Source organism: Phoxinus phoxinus (genome assembly GCF_949152265.1).
Source record: "Phoxinus phoxinus genome assembly, chromosome: 2".
NCBI lineage: Eukaryota > Metazoa > Chordata > Actinopteri > Cypriniformes > Leuciscidae > Phoxinus > Phoxinus phoxinus.
In genome coordinates this window covers 38,328,052-38,345,592 of record NC_136877.1, presented here as the reverse complement: position 1 = coordinate 38,345,592, position 17,541 = coordinate 38,328,052, and the positions used below count along the sequence as shown (strand labels likewise).

The window sequence follows — 17,541 nt, the reverse complement described above, 5'->3', positions numbered from 1 at the left end:
ATATTGTCATTGTCATGTGACCTACCAGCGTCACTGGCATTCATGAATCCTCTCCCGTGGCCACATGGGATAGTAAAGTGTCCATCGTATGCACACTTCAAAATCTTTTCTGAAGAAGTAGGTAATCTGGGTATTTTTAGCCTGCTCTTTTATGAGAACTGTAAATTTTTTCTGTCAAAAAAAAAAAAAAAAACGACCATAAAATATAATCAAAAGGCTGAAAATCAAGGTTTTATTAAGTTATTTGTAACTGTATCGCCAGCACTAATCACTATTAATTTCAGCTGCTCAGATTTATGTGACATAATATTCTTGTTTCTGCTGCAAAAAAAATATTTCTGACTTTCTGAGCCACCGAGCGCCCCCTGTAGGACACTTTCTGAGCCACCGAGCGCCCTCTTTAGGGAATAAAATGATCGCAGCTAAAATGCATAAACCGCTCTATTGATTTTAGTTCACTGACCAAACCCCTTAACAACGAAATCAGCTATTGCTTCCACGACAGTTTCCACCTCGAATGCTTCATACAGACAGTACTGTACTGCCTTGACAGGGCTCTTGATCACACGCAAAGGCACGAATAATTGTTGAAGAAGATAATGTCCGAGAAGGACCTTAAAACATCGCAGGACCTGACTGTTGTGGTGAGTGTTTGATTTTCACCGAGCTACAATGCTGGGTCGCGCACTTTTACAGCCGCCTAGTATTTTGTCACGCTTTCTCCACTAACCAAAGTATAGTTTAATTAGTGTAAGTTAACGTTATAATATTGAGAAGTGTTAAGTGTAGTGATTTGCCTGACTTCATTAATCGTTGTTTCTTAAACTCGTACTGACAGATATATCTAATGAGTTCCTAAAGGAAATGTTTTCTTTCTTCATCAATATCATTTATTTTCAGGAGGGTTATGAAATGAGAGCTTTCTTTATTTCACTGGCAGGTATCTTGAGTGTGATTACAGTTACACGATGATGTTGAGAGGTTTCCCTTGTTACTATGGTTTCAGTTCCACGCGTGGGCGGAGAGCATGCCCTTAAACTGCTGTTTTTACTCCTGTGTGGGAAGCCCACGCAAAACCCACACGATTCTAGATATTTCTTTTATGCTAGTTGTTCATTCACAATTTTAGTGAAGCTGCTTGTTTCGTTTTTACTTTAACATTTTTATTTTTTTCAATTCAGGTACAGACGTTGCTGCAGCAGATGCAGGACAAGTTCCAGACCATGTCAGACCAGATCATTGGGCGAAATATCCTTTTGCATATAATAATTGCTCAGACCCAATTGTAGCTGAGTTGAGTGGAATACACTAACTATGTTTTGTACACAGTTAAAACCTGATTCATGCTTCCTAGCTTGATTATGAGATGATCGGTTATTCAAAAACGATTTTGTCTTAATTTGAATACTTGATGAGATGAGTACGCGAATCGATGACCTGGAGAAGAACATCTCGGATCTCATGACTCAGGCAGGCGTGGATGAGTTAGAGGAGGAGATAAAAGTCTCTGAGACCTCTGGAACCGCTTGAAGGCAATGACCAACACCATTTTAGTAAGTGTAGGTGGTGCTATTGCCACTTTAAAGATGCCTTGTTACCATTTAGAGAACACTTGCATTCCATAAAGTGCAGTAGAACATGTATTTGAAATTACATTTGGATTCTTTTGCTTGTGACACGGTATATAAAGAAAGTCACATTTATAGTCATCTTTTTTTTTTTAAACAAAGTTATTTGTAAATTTATGTCTGGTTGTTGTTTTGTGATCTTGTTTCTGTTTTGTTTACGTTTGCTATCTTTTCCTTTTCAGACTGCCAAGGAACACAGTGAAGACCTTCTACTGCAGTATCAGAATTTTTAAATGAAATGTGAATTAATCCTTTTTTAAGCAATTCATTAAAAATGGTGCTTGCCTATGTGTATTACACATTATATTACATATTGTAAGGTTAATTGGATTACTGGTCAGAAGATTAAGATATTAAAATCTTCTTTTGTATTTATTCATTGTAATGGCAGGGGGAAATCATGTGGTTCCTGCATGTTTTGCTGATTATTAAAAACACCATAAAATTACTTGATGATCGCAGGTTTCTTTCCTATTAAAGTAGGGGTGTATTGAAGGACTTGTCCCATGTTATATAACCAACAGCATATAGCAACTTATTTAAATAATGCCATACAGTGTAAATGTATATATATATATATATGTTTTTTTTTTTTTTGCATTTCATAGACAAATAATTTAATCAGAATTCATGGCTACATTTAAATGGCCTTCAATTAAAAATGTATGCTGCCAGTCGGTGTGGTTATGGCATCAACCAGCAGGTTAACTGGGCCAAAGTCCCAAAAGTTTTTGGCCAAACCTTCACTAGCGACTAGGATCAATGGCAGCAGATCAGCTAAACCTCTGGAGATGTGGAAGTGATTTTTTTTAATCACTCTGTTTATCTGACTATATCTCTGGATTTGGCATCAACATTCAGAGGGAATGAGGTCTATTATGGGTTTGCCAATTACATTTTTGACCAAACAACGCCCAGTTAGAAATTAATGAATCGCAGGAAGAATGGCTTGATGACACATCATTTTTAAACCGGAAATATTAATTGATTAAAATAATTTATTTTATTACTTGCTGTTTACAAAAATTAAGATGGGTCTATACTTTACAGATTGTTCTACAGCTTTTAGGCACATATTTTAGATTTGGATAATATTCTACATCAGACTTGAATACGTTGATTTGAAACCTGCTTTAGAACATTTAAGTCCTTCTCTGAAGTTTATATATATAAATATATATATATATATAATTTTGATGAATTCAGGTACAATACATCAAGGTTTTTAAACTCTATTTCTAGAAAATTAAGAACAATGTGCATCAGGTGTGTTTAGATTTTTTGAATGGTTTTAATACATTTAAGAAGACACTGTTAACTTTATAGTTACATATTTTTATATTTCAATACTATTATATTTTGTGCAGACAATTTGCTTATTTTGTTGTAAATAAAACAGCCTGACAACAGCTAAATACCTAAACCGCCACGTTTCTCACGAACACGCCCCCAACTCGAGAAACTGGGGAAAGAAAATACAGAGCTTCTCACTCGTATTTATGACGTTTTTGGTGGCTAGGCTACATAAATCGTAAATACGATTCCGACAAGAATTGAATGCACCATTAGCATGCTAGTGTATAGTCTGCTAATGCTAACCCGAAATCACCACGTTAGCTCCCTTGCTAATAACTAGCTCACTGACTTCCCCCTGCTCAGCCACACAACATGCGCATCAGGACCTATTTTTTTACAGTCTATGATCAGGACACATGAATTTCGCACAGGTAAAAGCCTCATACAATAAGTTATTCATAATTCCACCACATTGCAAACACGAGTCGATAAAAGCTGTGAGATTTAACCCGAGACAACGGCTCTAGCTGCAGCCTACCGTAATTACTGGGTTTATTATTTGGACTCTTTCTGCGACAAAAGTACGACTTTCCTAACATAGTAAAATAGTACTCATCAGGTATGTATGCAATAATAGATAAGATAAGGTGTGCTAGCTCGAACATATTTTTGCATGGATAACTTAAATGAAAGTAAACTAAGCTTAGAGAACGTTGTCAAACCTTAAAATTAGAATATACTATAATACTGTGGTAACGTTACACATGGCATAGTTCTCAACTAAAAAAGTTAACCCAACTAGCAAAATAACTAGAGTTAGTACATGTACAGTATCTTATGAGATTGAGTCCAGGGCTGACAACTAGAGTTCAGCTTGGAATTATTACAAACACATTATTGTGAATGGTTGTCAAAACATTTGGTAGGCATACTGAACAGACCTTGTTTGTGAAATTATTAAATGAGAGAGAAGATTATCATCATTTAAAGTTATCAATGAAATGCATAAACCGGTCGTCTGGTCTGAGGATTGTATTTGTATTGGGTTCAATTTTTTTTGACATGTCCTCAGTTTTACACCAAGTGACAATATCAAACTTATACAGATCAATCACACAACAATGATTTCCTCTCTTCAAATAGCACATGATGCTGAATGTTGGCAGACAGTTGGAGACGAAAACATAATTTTTTTTCTAGTTACTATAATTATTCACATAGAAATTTTGGTAACACTTTAACATTAGTGTGTTAACTAACATGAATTAACCATGAGCAATACATTTGTTACTGTATCTGTTAATCTTTTTTAACTTTAATTAATAAAAATACAAATGTTCAACAATACAGTGTATATCATACAGTTATGGCAAGTCTTCACAAATAAAACATTATCAGTAATGTCCACTTGGTGGAGCTATTTTGTTATTGAACATTTTTTTCCAGTTTTTTTTCTTTCTCTACATACTGTAAAAAAATTGCTGCGATTATTTATCACAACTTAAAATCCAACATTGTTTCAACTTTAAAAAGTATGTGTTCATGCTTGACTTAAAATATTAAGTTTAGTTAACTTTAGTTTAGTTTGGTTAAGTTGGATATTTAAGTTATCTCAACAAATTTTAACTAATCGCAGCCACATTTTTTACAGTGAGTTATATCGATTTGAAATCTTGTTACAAGATGTATATATATTCTGTGACATTTTTGTTAGAATTGACCAGGCAGAATCAATTAGCTGTCAATAAGTGTTCACATTAAAGACAAAATTGCAAGATTCTGTCTGAATTATTCCTTTAGGGAGTAGGCCTAGTCCCAAATGTTTTTTTTTTCTTACAAAATTTCTTTCAGAAAATGATTGTGTTTTGGTGATAGTGACGTCTGAGACAAAAGATACTCATTGCCGATGTGTTATGATGTTTGTATGCATCTTTTATATATGTGTTTGTGCAACAGTAAGGGTTTATATATATATATATATATATATATATATATATATATATATATATATATATATATATATATATATATATATATATATATATATTCTTTTTCTTTTTTTCAAGAGTTGGAAATTAGATTCCCTTCTTTGTCTCGAAGCTGAAAGTCTCAACACACTCAATAGAGGTAATTTTATACATCAGCTGGGAGTACATTTTCCCTATGGAGTCTGGATTGTAACATAAAGTGGACCATTTTCTTTCTCTCTCTCTCTCTCTCTCTCTCTCTCTCTCTCTCTCTCTCTCTCTCTCTCTCTCTCTCTCTCTCTCTCTCTCTCTCTCTCTCTCTCTCTCTCTCTCTCTCTCTCTCTCTCTGAGCAGGATTTTGCCCTTCATTGTGTGAATTTATCACAACAACCCATATAACAAAACTCTTCAGCCTTTCGGATTTTGCAGTTTTTTTTTTTTTACACTTCATAAATCCTATGGCCTTACACATCCCTCAGATTTAAAGGGAATCTTTTTTTTACTCTTTGAGTACTCATGAGTGTTGATATGGACAAAAAGATGGAGCACCATGCATTTTGGCCTCAGATGTGGTATTTATTCAAATACCTGGAAGGGGAGATATAACAGCCCGATGGACAGAAATGTACGTTTTTAGAAATGTAGTGTTTTTGATGACAATAAATGAAAACAAATATTCAGTCTCTGATTCATTACTGCACTTAAATACATTAAACTGAACCCAATCAATTGTCACAAGTACAGGTAAGTCACAAGCAAAGCCAATATAAATTCACTGTGGATTCTGTATATTCTGTGTATGGACACCAGTATTGTTCCATCTATAAATTAGAACATAAATTATAATCTAAAATGTTAATGTAACAAGATGGGTTATACAGTTATAGCCTTTGTGATTCTTAAACCTGGTGGATTTAAGTTCACTTTGCTTAGATGTTGCAATAATCCTTTTTCACAAGTCATGTAGCAGTTATATTTTTTTTTACTGAGGTCTAAAGTGTACTTTCAACATGTTCATGTGGTGTTCTGGAGGAAGGTTTCTTGTTTTAAGTGGGACAGATTGTGTTTTCAAAAATTGCCTGACTGACAACTGCTTAAAAAAATAAAATAAATTAATTGTAACTTCTTGTCTGTGATGTCCATGAAAGGTCTCAGATAGAGCAAGTGTTGTACAAATTAATTTCAATTCAATCTTTTTTTCCCTCTTCAGATGAACAAGTTATAGTACACTTGGGTAGAAAAATAGATTGAATAGAAAGTAAATATTTTTCACATAATGTAAACAAGGTTTTAATGAAGGATAAATGGAAGACATGAATTTTGCAGTTTTATTTCATGGAAAATTTACAGAAAATACCATTCAAAACAAAATGACATAAAGCAGAGGAAATCAAACCAAAGCTAAAGCCTGTTAATATACTCTCTAAAGTGTCGTTACTACTCATTTAATTGTATTTTTTTTTTTTCCTTCCGTCAATTTCTTCTTTGCTCTCTTCTTTGCTATCATCTACTCATGCTTTGCAATTTAACGCATCTGCTGTTATAAACTGTGGTTCTCTTTCCCCTTCTGTGGCAGGATGCAGATTCTCTTCTGATCACTTTTACATCTCAAGTCATCATCACAATCCATTAGAAGTGTCACGGGAAGCATAATAACAGGGGAGTGGCTGAGCATTTTCCTCTTTGGGACTCCACTCTATTACTGAGGTCATAACACATTCAGTGATGTTACTTTTGTTGGTATTTTATATTTTCTGAAACAGATGAAACATTCGTTCAGACATATTCACATGTCATCAATGAGTTATTCCTCTTTCCTGAGAGTAAGTAGGCCATGCAGGCACGTTCTAGTGCATAAGACTGATTGCATACTGGTTACAGACTGTATTTGAGGGTCAGAGGTAATCAGGAGCGCAGCCAAAGCTGTTCTGTTTGAGAGCCTTTTATCAGAGGTGCATGTGATGTAATCCAAAACATAGCCCGCTTAACTACAATATTAAATTGCTTTTGTGATCTTGTGTAAGAGCAATGTAGTCTTTTATGCTGTTCAGAACTAGGGCACAGTGAGGTATACAATTTCTGATCAAATTTCTCAAAAGATTTGAGGAATAGATGGAGGAACTAACATTCGGTAATATGAAATGGACTTTCACTGGGGTGCTGGACATGCAACGATATTAGCTGTGACAGGAATCGACTGAGGATGCAAGTAATCTTATGTGAGAATATGATCGCCTCCAGTTCAACACCATTTTTGGGCTCTGCTGTAAAATCAAAGCGGGTTATTGGACTTGGTTTTCTTATTTGCAGAATGAACAATATGGATTTAAAGACCCTTCTGCATCTGGTTTGTTTTGGTATGTATTTGGTAGCCTATTTGGTATGTTCACCAGTTCATACTAAATTGGCTGTCCACATTTTTTGTCTTTAATTACAAGGAACATTCTGTCAGGTCATATGGGCTATATCATTAACTGGGACATTTTGAGTAAATTACACAAGCTAAAATTCCAATATTATATTTGTTTCTGATAGCTCTGGGGTAAAACAGTGAACATGAGTCATGACTAACATGAATCATGTGACTAGACCAGAAACCCAGGTTCCAAAAAACAGCTTTAAGGGATAATTCACCCCAAAATGAAAATTCTGCATTCATTTCTGTGTGTCATTCTCTGTGTTCTACAGAAGAAAGAAATGCATACAGGTTTGGAATAATATAGCCTATAACATCATTTTCGTTGTTTTGGGTGAACAATCCCTTTAAGCAGACATTACGGTAGTTTCCTGGCGTTGCGCGCGAATTCTCTTCTGTTGCTTACGGTAACTGAGTGCGTGTGCGTGTGGCTTGTGTTGGTTTTGCGATTGTCACAACTGTACCACGCGAGCGCACTGCATACAAGGCAGCAAACAGATTGTCTGCGATATAAGGTAAAACTGATCATCATTTCTTGGTCTTTTGAAATGTTAGCTGCAATTTTAGTTATTTTACATTAAACTCAAGCATTATAGATCGCTGTTGGTTTTATTCAAAAGGAGGAAAAGTGTTATTTAGGACTATTTTCTTTTTAAAGGCAGCAGGGACCGTAGTGTGTTCGTCACATTCTCTCTGTTTGGTTCGATTAATAAAACCGTGAAAACAACTTACGGTAATTAGCCTACACACTTACAATTTTAAAGTGTTTCTCTGCTTTAGCTCTAGAGTCTAGACTAAAAAGAACAACTGATTGTCATTGAAAAGTTAGCGAATAAATCAACTTTCTTCCAAACTCGGCGTGCTCCGTCCGTGCTATCTGTCATAATACAGCTTGTGTACTGGCTTTGGCCAGTTTTTCTGTCTTCGGGGCGAGCATTGTGCATTTGTAATAGCCTACAATCAATACATGGTCATATTAATGATGAGTAAAGAAGGTGGTGGAATTAAATAGTTGTGTAAACCAAGTAACGTTAGGCTACATAGAATAAGGACAGATGTCTGTTAAAGTCACTTTTTTAATTTAGTGACTAAGTTAATTTTTATAGTAGTCTCTAGCCTAGGCTATACAAAGTACCAGACATCGAAGAGACACTTGCAGTCACCACTTCCCCTTCGAGAGATATCATATCTTGTAAAAAAATATTGAAATCGTCATCTGATATGTAACGTTGCATACTTGATGTGCCTTTTAAATATTCTATAAACAATAGCATAATTTTTAGTGGTTTTGCTGTGTATTTATACAATTAAAATCTGTCAACCGTCCTTCACACTTGAGTAGGCTACACTCTTTTTGTTTGATGTATTTTGGGGTGTTTTAGGTTTGAGTATGTTTATATATTTCTGGTATGCAGGCAGAATTACTTTATGATCTGCAATTGATTTTGATTACAGACATGCTACGCTATCAATTTTTCAACATGAACTACTTTTATTGTTTTAAGAGTTTGGGGTGGTCAGTTACTGGGATGGACAGTAATGTTAATGTTGTTTTAAAATCCCTCTTGCTAGTCTTTGCTATCTTATAATCAGGTGTTGATGTGTTGGTTCTCATTTTTCAGTGGACTAAAATTGGATTCCAGTCTTACGGTTAGACTTAAGTATATGGCACCAGAAATCAGTGTAAACAGTCTTTATCTGTTTTTCAGTATAGCACAGAATCGTATTTAAAGCACTCAATGCATCAGTGTTTAGGGACAGTGTTTTAAAGGGTACAATAAGACAACAGTTGGTCACATTATTTTGCTTGCAGTGGTTTGGAATAATTGTGTAGTTATGTTCAAATAGACAGTGATGTGTGTGTGTGTGTGTGTGTGTGTATACATACATATACATACGGTATAAATACAGTATATATAAATATGTGTGTGTAAATATAAGTGTGTGTGTGTGTGTATAAAATAGCAAATAACTTTGATTTCCCTTTCAGTACCTTTAACAGTTTTACAGTATAGCTTCTTAAATGAAATTGGCACATAATGTGACGATTCTCACCATGTGGATTGGAAGTACATAACAGGAAACACTCTTAATTAGGCCAGCCCCCTGTGCTCTTTCTGACTTCTTTAACCTGCTTCAATTTTCTCTGTTCCTCAGATCTCTGTAGATGCATGTTGGAATGTGTATCTGAGTATTTACCGGAAGACGCTGGACCAGAGTGGGATTTTGATTTCTGCGTCCATCTCAATTGACTAGAAGTAAGTTGTTTACATTTGTGTTTGTTTCATATTTTGATATACTATTTTTAACAGCTTGTTTATAATCAAGGAAATAATTTGACTGCATAGCATTTTAAGTTTTTCATAAAATCTAAATTGTATACATTTACCATTAATATTTTTCTAAATACGATGCAATGTGTAACCCGAAACACGCAAAAACACGTAGGTGGTACTTCAAGCTTGAATTGCTCTGATGGAAAATCCCTTTTTATGGAATGTGCAGACATGTCAGGGGCCTGATTAATTGCGCTAATTGTTTTAGTTAATTAATTTCCTTATAATTAATTTCAGTTAACACATTCAATTGCCTACAGCCATAATTTTGGTTACATCATGGGTCAATAAAATCAGGACCCTTTAGACAGTATGGGATGAAATGCTTCCGAAAGCCTCTTCAGACATTGTGTCGTTTTGCTGTAGAAAAGCATTTATGTGAGTCCTTGTACTGAGTCACTGAGGAAGATGCATGCTGTGCTTCATGAAGTGAAACATTAACAGCTCTGATTGAGGTAATGGCTCTGTGCGTAGTCAAATGGCCGATCATCAGTAACCCAAGTCCAGAAAAGGGCCAGAAGGAAAATTTGTTCCCATCACCAGGTGATTTAAATTGTAAATTTGTAGGTATAATGTTAGGAGTGTGAGGGCTGTGTATTTCTATTAAAGTAGAGAAAGCACATTTTAATTTTTTTTTATCTACCATAGTGCTATATGCTAACAGTCTGTCATTTGATTTCGAGGTTTCTGCTGGTGAAGGAAATATGCAGCAGTTTTCAGGGTTATTAAACAATATGTATCCGAAGCTGCAAATGAAAAGTGGCCTTTTAGCTCCCTGTTGCTTTCAAAATCAGATTGAAGCTTAAAGCCAATGATTTTAGTCTTATCTTCTTCACACTTAACCACCCAACCGACCAAGCCATGTCACTCAGCTGCATCTGGCTGACTAACACTCCCATCTCTCACATAAAAGCCCTCGTCTGTCGCAATCCATGATTTCCTCTCACAGTTTTTGTTCAACCCTTGTACTTCAAGTCATGATACGGCACTACATGACCTTTCTTATAATACTTTTTGGTAAGAAGACATACAGACAATAAGTATAAGCAAAAAGAGAAAAGCTCCCAAACTTGTCCAGATGAAACGCATCTTGTTTATTGAACAAGTACTAAAAATGTGTTACATCATCTGTTTAAATCTGGTTTGTTACGGCCAGTATTGTAAAGTAATAGAGGTACAGATGTTGGATAGATTAAGGTTAATGATAGATGAGGTTTTTATGTAATGCTTAGTTTCTAATGTTTCCATTAACGTGGCCAGTGTTTACTTTTATTAAAGGCTTTTACAGTATTCACAGAAGGATTTTGGATTTTTTTTTTTACTTCCTGCTTTGCAATGAATATAATTTTGACTGTTTTGCAATAATTTTGACTGAAGTGGCAGATGATGGGGTTTCATTCAAAGGAGCACAGTGAAGTATTGCTCTCAATATAGGCTGATTGCCTGTCTGTCACATATTACAAAGGGTAATCATTTGATTTAATACATTTCCCTTGAGACCAATAAAGTATCTTCCTATAAATACCCATTTGACCCTCCACACATTTCCAGTGTATACGACATGAAGATTCCTCTATGCCACTTAACCAAATGAAAACGGGTTCAAAGCAGTCCTTTGTGAAACTAAGTGCAGAATGTCTGTAGCCTTTTTAATATAAACCAAATTGATTTTCCCTCACACATGGCCATGGAAAGAACATCCTCAACCCTTTCACTGTCCGACACAGATGACTGCACACCAGAAAAGAGGGCTTTTCATCCTCCAGCCTAATTAGCTTTGGGGGTCTTTGTCAGGAACCTCTTTGACAAGAGTATTTAAATATTTAGCTGTACTAATTTCTTTTTATAACCATAGCCTGTCTAAATGTGCAAATTTCGCAAGATGCTGAGCATTCTTCTACAGCTGCAAACTACGTTTCAAATGTGTATATCTTTTCCCACAAGGACCACACTGCTCACACAGAATCATTTTAAGATTATGAATGCCTGATGATTAGTTGCTTGTTGGCTGTGTGCAAAATTATTACTGTATAGGACAATTCTTTAGAAATACGAGTACTTGGATCATGGGCATTTACCTAGTTTTGGCCCTAGAGACTTAAGCCCAGACGTGTTGAATTTGGTAGGATGATTTGCTTTAAAATCACTACTTAAAAATTGTTAAACTTAAACTGATTTGATACTGATTTGTTGCTGTCAAAGTTTGATCGAGAAGCAGGCTTGTAATTTAATGATTAAACCGTTTATTATTTTGTTAACTCGGTGTCAATATTCACTATTCAGATATGAAAGTTAGTGTAAGCAAACGTTACAGTTTGTTATTGCTCCTTCAGAGAGGAAGACTGTGGGAGACTAATTTAATGTGGGTGAATCAAATAATGGCTGCGATAACTGAAAATTCTGGTTTGGTCAGCGTTTTTGCCAATATCATGAGACGTTACTCAATGTTCTTATATTTTCATCATGGCATGGGTCATTAATCTCATTTCACAGCTTTTGTATTTCTAACATATTTGATGTTGTTTTATTAATGCTGTTGTTACCCCACAATAATATCCATCACTTGCCTGACTTGCTGGCAGCTTTGTTGATTATAATGGGAACAATCTAATTTGGTCATGCCACATTTTACTTCTCGCTTATAGTGCAGACATAGCATTGGTCAGAAAATGTACTTTATGTCATATTACATTGTAAAGTGAAGTATCTGAAATTTACTCAAATCGGTATAAATAATAAAGATTTTTCTACTTCAGAATCATTAATACCAGTGTTATTTTAGTATCATTGGTATTATTCATAGTTTTATATTCACATTTTATTTTTAGTTATGTATTAGTAAAATTGGATTTGAACTAACATGTAGAATCAAAGTAGAACATGTACAACATGATTGTTCTATTTTTGTAGTAAATATAAACTTATGACAACTGAATGAATTTAGTACAGCAATATGAAGTAGCCTTCCTTTTTGCTTTTTGTTTAAGTGTTCTGGTGGAAAAATTGTTCATTGTTTATTCCTGTTGATGAATCACCTCTTAGTTTGGAATATGAGCATTATGTCAGCTCTGTCTGTTTTACTTCACCAGGATTGTACTGCTCGTTCACATTATTTTCACTGAGGTGACTCAGAGCAGCTCTTGAACTTTCCAAGCTTTCCCTCACATGCCAGCTGCCAGGAGGCACAATTCACAGAATTACTATAGTGTCTAGGGCGGCCCCCGGCCAACCATTTTTCTAGTTGACTATAGTAGTCATTCATAAGCTATTAGTCGACTAATTGCATTTTTATATGACAGCTTAAGGCATTGCATCATAATATGATAAAACTGCTTTTCTTCACAACTGAAATGGAACCTACGTACATTGAAGCTTTGACTAACAATAGATTAGATATTTAACAACTTCACCTCCATCTCATCATTTTCTGTGAGCTCTAGATGCGCTCGTTTCATTTTAAGGAACCTTTGCACTCCAAATATGTGCTTAGGATGAAATGTTTAATCTGTCAGATCCCAATTCATGTAATATGCATGACTATAAATCCCACCCAGATCTGCACTGACCTTTCTTTTCTGCTGAGTATGAGAGTGTGTTGTCATGGCGAAAGCTTGACTGATGTGTAGACATGAGATCAAGATGTTCATCTCTGCTGTTAGGGTTGTGAAATGTCTGTCGTGAAGGGTTCTCCACATTCAAACCCTGCTATTTTCGCAAACCTCTTTATACTTTGCATGGATGCAGTGTTTTCTTGAGCAGCAGGAAGCAGTTAATGACTAGATTACTGCCAAACTGTTTGTTTAGGGTCAAGAGGGCTGTCACAAGGTTACCGAGCAACAGGCCTAAAAAGCTACATGTTTTGTCATTGCTAGGTTGATGTGCATGTAAAATCTATTAGAATTAATTGAGTTGTTGAGAAATTTGTTATTGTAAGCCAGTTGAAGTTGATTTCAGCCAAATGTTTTTTGTAGCTTCAGACTATGAATCCATCCAGTTTGAGGATATCAAACACGTTTGATATTTTGAGCTGATTTTAGAACGCATATTGTTTTCAACAAGTCATGTTTCTTCATGTGTTTGTTAGTGTTTAAAACGACCTGAAAGTCAGTGTGTGATCCTCATTGGTTTAGTGTATGATGTATAGCTTTTCTCTGTGACCATTTTAGGGATGCACCGAAATTAAATTCTTGGCCGAAGCCGAATAATAATGAAATGCTTGGCCGAAGGCCGAATACCGAACGCGGTGTTTCGCATTTTTTTCATTTATTTTGCCAATTTTTTCCCCATTACAATAATTAAATAGTAAAAAATAGCTTTTTACTATTTTGTGTTGCTTTTCAGAGAAATAATTCAAATAACAAAAATACAATTTCAAAATATTTATTTAACACTGAGCGAAATCCAACATCCTCTACAACAGAGAATGGTTGATCATCCAATGCGATGAATTCCATTCCATTATCCTTTTAGTAATACCTTTAGCTTTGGCACTGTCATTGGCAAACTTTTTTGCCTTTTCTAAGAAGTCAGCCACAGATGGAGTGGGTGTCCTAAGAATGGGAGGAGCTACTTTCCTTTTCGCTGCTGCTGGTGTTGCCGTAGCTGCCGTGTCTTTCTCGTAGGCTACTCTGCATGATGTTCGTGGTGTCTTGATTTTAAGTGATAAATTAAACTCGAAGTGCTGTACGTTTTTGCAGATGCACCCCCTCTGACCAATTCAGCAGAACAGTGTCTGCAAACGGCCGTTTTTGCCTCTTTCTCGGACACTTTAAAGTGCTTCCACACTGCTGACATGTTTGCTGCATAAAGTGTGCGCCTCTCACTCTACGCGGGTTACTATTTGATCGCGTCATTAAAAACGTCATTGTTCGGCAAAATTTATTCGGCCTTTTTACTTATTTTACTTTTTACTTATTTAAATATATACTTATTTCTTATAATTTCGGTTGCCGAACATTCGGTGCATCCCTAGACCATTTACAAAGTCGGCTAGTGTATGATGCATTTTGTTGTTTAGATTTTAAAAGTTGTGTAGTGTATCCCAACCTTAAAGGGATAGTTCACTTTCACACTTTCTTAGTTCACAAATTCAGTCATCATATACTCACCCTCAAGTTGTTTCAAACCTGTATGAATGGCTTTCTTCTGCTGAACACAAAGGAAGATATTTTGAAGAATGTCAGTAACCAAACAGTTAACTGGTCCCATTGACTGCCATAGTATTTTTTTTTCCTACTATGGAAGTCAATGGGACCAGTTAACTGTTTGGTTACTGACATACTTCAAAATATCTTCCTTTGTGTTCAGCAGAAGAAAGAAATTCATACAGGTTTAAAACAACAACAGGAGGGTGAGTATATGATGACAGAATTTTCATTTTAAAGTGAACTATCCCTTTAAGCCACACATGTTTGGAACGACATAATCGTTTCAGTAAATGATGACAGAATTTGAATTATTTGGCAAATAATTGTTTTTTTACAGAAGGTTTTGTTTTATGTTAATGTTATGTTTATTATCATTTCATATTTACCCTTAAATCAGTAGACTGAATCATTTTAAAAGTTAAATGACTGCATCTCTGTGATAATTCCAGAAAGTGAAATATATAGAATGGACATAAATGTATATTTGGTCTGAGCATGTAGCTGAGTAGAATGTCTTTGCTAATGCAGTAATATAGAGTACAATGTTGCTGAGTTGTGCAGTAGCGATGTATGTGTAGGCAGGTTTTAGTTCAGATGGGGTCTCAAGTATTCCAGAGAGGCTAGTAATGGAAGCGGTAGAAGGCTTCTTGATAATGGTAGTAAGTTAAGAAGCCGCACACTGTCCTGGGGGGGGGAAGTGGAGGATCAGGGCTGAGATGAAGAGTTATTCAGTGACGTCCTGCAGCATCTTCTTGTCTGATAAATGTCCTGCGGTGATTCCAAAGCCTAGTTCACACTGTTGCAACAAACGCCTGGCAAACACAAATCATACAACTTGTGGGATCAATACATTAATACAGGTTGCCGTTTGTTGGTGTTTTGCACAGAATGTTCAATCAGTGTTTGTTTATAAATGTCTTCACTTTTGAGCAAATGCGTATTTGATAAATATGAATTTATTTCAAACAAAACACTTTTGTTCAGTTAATGTGAGAAATGTAAAGATGTTCACCTTTATCTTTAGGGAGAGGTGGTTGTTCTTGTACCAAATTACCATGCCATTTCTGTTATTCGGTGCTGTCAGCATAATAGATAATTAAATCGTTTTTTGTGGGTACATTTGAGTGTGTATTTCTCCCTCGTTCAGATCTGTTATTATAGACCATTATCTTACAAATCCATTTCCTTTCCCAGATGATTAGTGGGCCCATATTGTAAAAGGGAACAAGTCAAAATAGCTGTCATCTTTCAAACAAATGGATGAATTGGTAATCTGATTGATGTAACATCGTAGTGCTTTTTTCAGTTGTCAGTTTGTTTAAATGTGTTGGCAAACTGCCGTGATTAAGCAACACATTGTAAGCGCACGGCTAATGGAAAATTCAAATGTTTGCCCTCGGCGCGCCTCCTAAAACCCTCTTTGAACGTAAAGACAATGACATCGAGGAAATGATATGCTTAACATTTCAATAGAGGGCACATCATTAATAACAGCCAGCCTCAAATAGCTGATTAATGATTAGAGAGGCATGATCCCTGAATATATATGATCATATGAAAGGCACAAAGTTTTGTGTTACTAGGCAACTGAAGCAACTTAATGTTTGTTGTGAAGATAATGATATGAGATTGAAGAACAATTGGATGAGCTGTCATGGATGGCAGACTGTGAATAAAAACGGATGGAGCAGACAGTTTACGTTTTGCATTCATAATCGTGCTGTATTTTACAGCCTGGAGGGTTTTTGAGTTTATCTAGGTCGAAATGTCAAAATTATAACTGTAGTGAAAAACGGGGTGAAATTTAGTTGTAATTTCAGTTTTCCTGTGCAGCTGGGATTGTAATGTATACTGATTCAGTATGGGTACCGATAAAAATGATGAATAGGCTATATCAAATAAATATTGTTTTTCCCTCATTGTCACATTTTGTGTGTAATAAGAAGCATGATGACAGCTAGATAAACGGATATTAATCTGCATAGTGTCTAGCTCAGTGTCAATTTGTGAAAATATTTAGTGGATTGATTTCTGCATGTGCATATGCTTCGTCTCCATACTGGCGTGATGAATTTGATCTTCAAGCAAAAGGAACTGGGTGAAATAGTTTAATGCTATCGATCCACAATCTGATTTCTGACTTGTGATGCAACTTAAATCATAATCGCACTGTATTCGTTCGTTGGCCAGAGGAGAACTGGCCCCCGACTGAGCCTGGTTTCTCTCAAGTTTTTTTTTTCTCTTCTCCATTCTTTCACCTTATGGAATTTGGGTTCCTTGCCACTGATGCCTCTGGTTTGCTTATTTGGGGAAAGTTAGGGTGTGTTCTGTCCACTTAGTTCAAAATTTAGTCCTGGTCCGCTTAGCGTTCACATTGGCATTTTAAAGGAACACTCCGACTTTTTGGGACTTTAGCCTATTCAACAAGTCCATACATACACTTTTCATCTCCGTGCGTGCTATAAGTTTGTTTGACGCACCCACCGCTAGCCTAGCTTAGCACAAAGACTGGATGTAAATGGTTGCAGCTAGCATACTAATCCAACTAAGTGACAAAACAACGCAAACATTTTCCTATTTACATGTTGTGATTTGTATAGTCACAGAGTGTACAAAAAACATCGTGACTATGACAAGAGAAAACAGGTATACTTGAGCAATCTGTCCTTTTTAGGATCGTATCTTGTGACATCATGTACCGCTGTTTTTTTGGTTCGATTACATGTCTTTGGTCCGTGTTGCGCTCAGATT

The 17,541-nt window shown here is 35.7% G+C and overlaps 2 protein-coding genes across 5 annotated transcripts in view; both read left to right on the top strand.

Annotated features, from left to right (window-relative positions):
• The first annotated feature begins 68 nt into the window (after positions 1-68).
• Positions 69-2,069, top strand: hsbp1a (heat shock factor binding protein 1a). The gene is made up of 4 exons (XM_079604803.1): positions 69-644; positions 1,182-1,248; positions 1,409-1,553; positions 1,811-2,069. The coding sequence occupies exons 1-3, from the start codon at positions 600-602 to the stop codon at positions 1,528-1,530; spliced, it is 234 nt and encodes a 77-aa protein (XP_079460929.1). The 5' UTR covers positions 69-599; the 3' UTR covers positions 1,531-1,553; positions 1,811-2,069.
• A 1,108-nt stretch (positions 2,070-3,177) lies between these two features.
• tp53i11a (tumor protein p53 inducible protein 11a) overlaps positions 3,178-17,541 on the top strand; it is a 31,818-nt gene continuing 17,454 nt past the window's right edge. The window contains exons 1-4 of one of the 4 annotated variants that reach the window (XM_079605314.1): positions 3,178-3,355; positions 4,991-5,051; positions 6,468-6,598; positions 9,465-9,565. The gene's annotated coding sequence lies outside the window, so the exon portion shown is untranslated. Of the gene's footprint in view, positions 3,356-4,990; positions 5,052-6,467; positions 6,599-7,158; positions 7,249-7,711; positions 7,823-9,464; positions 9,566-17,541 lie in introns of those variants that run through there. The other 3 variants (XM_079605315.1, XM_079605316.1, XM_079605313.1) reach the window with 3 other exon arrangements.

Excerpts from the sequence above, each read along its gene's own strand:
- hsbp1a (XM_079604803.1), top strand. The coding sequence starts at position 600 with ATGTCCGAGAAGGACCTTAAAACATCGCAGGACCTGACTGTTGTG. Across the intron at positions 645-1,181 it reads CGCAGGACCTGACTGTTGTG|GTACAGACGTTGCTGCAGCA; the intron begins GTGAGTGTTTGA and ends TTTTCAATTCAG. Across the intron at positions 1,249-1,408 it reads AGACCAGATCATTGGGCGAA|TTGATGAGATGAGTACGCGA; the intron begins ATATCCTTTTGC and ends TAATTTGAATAC.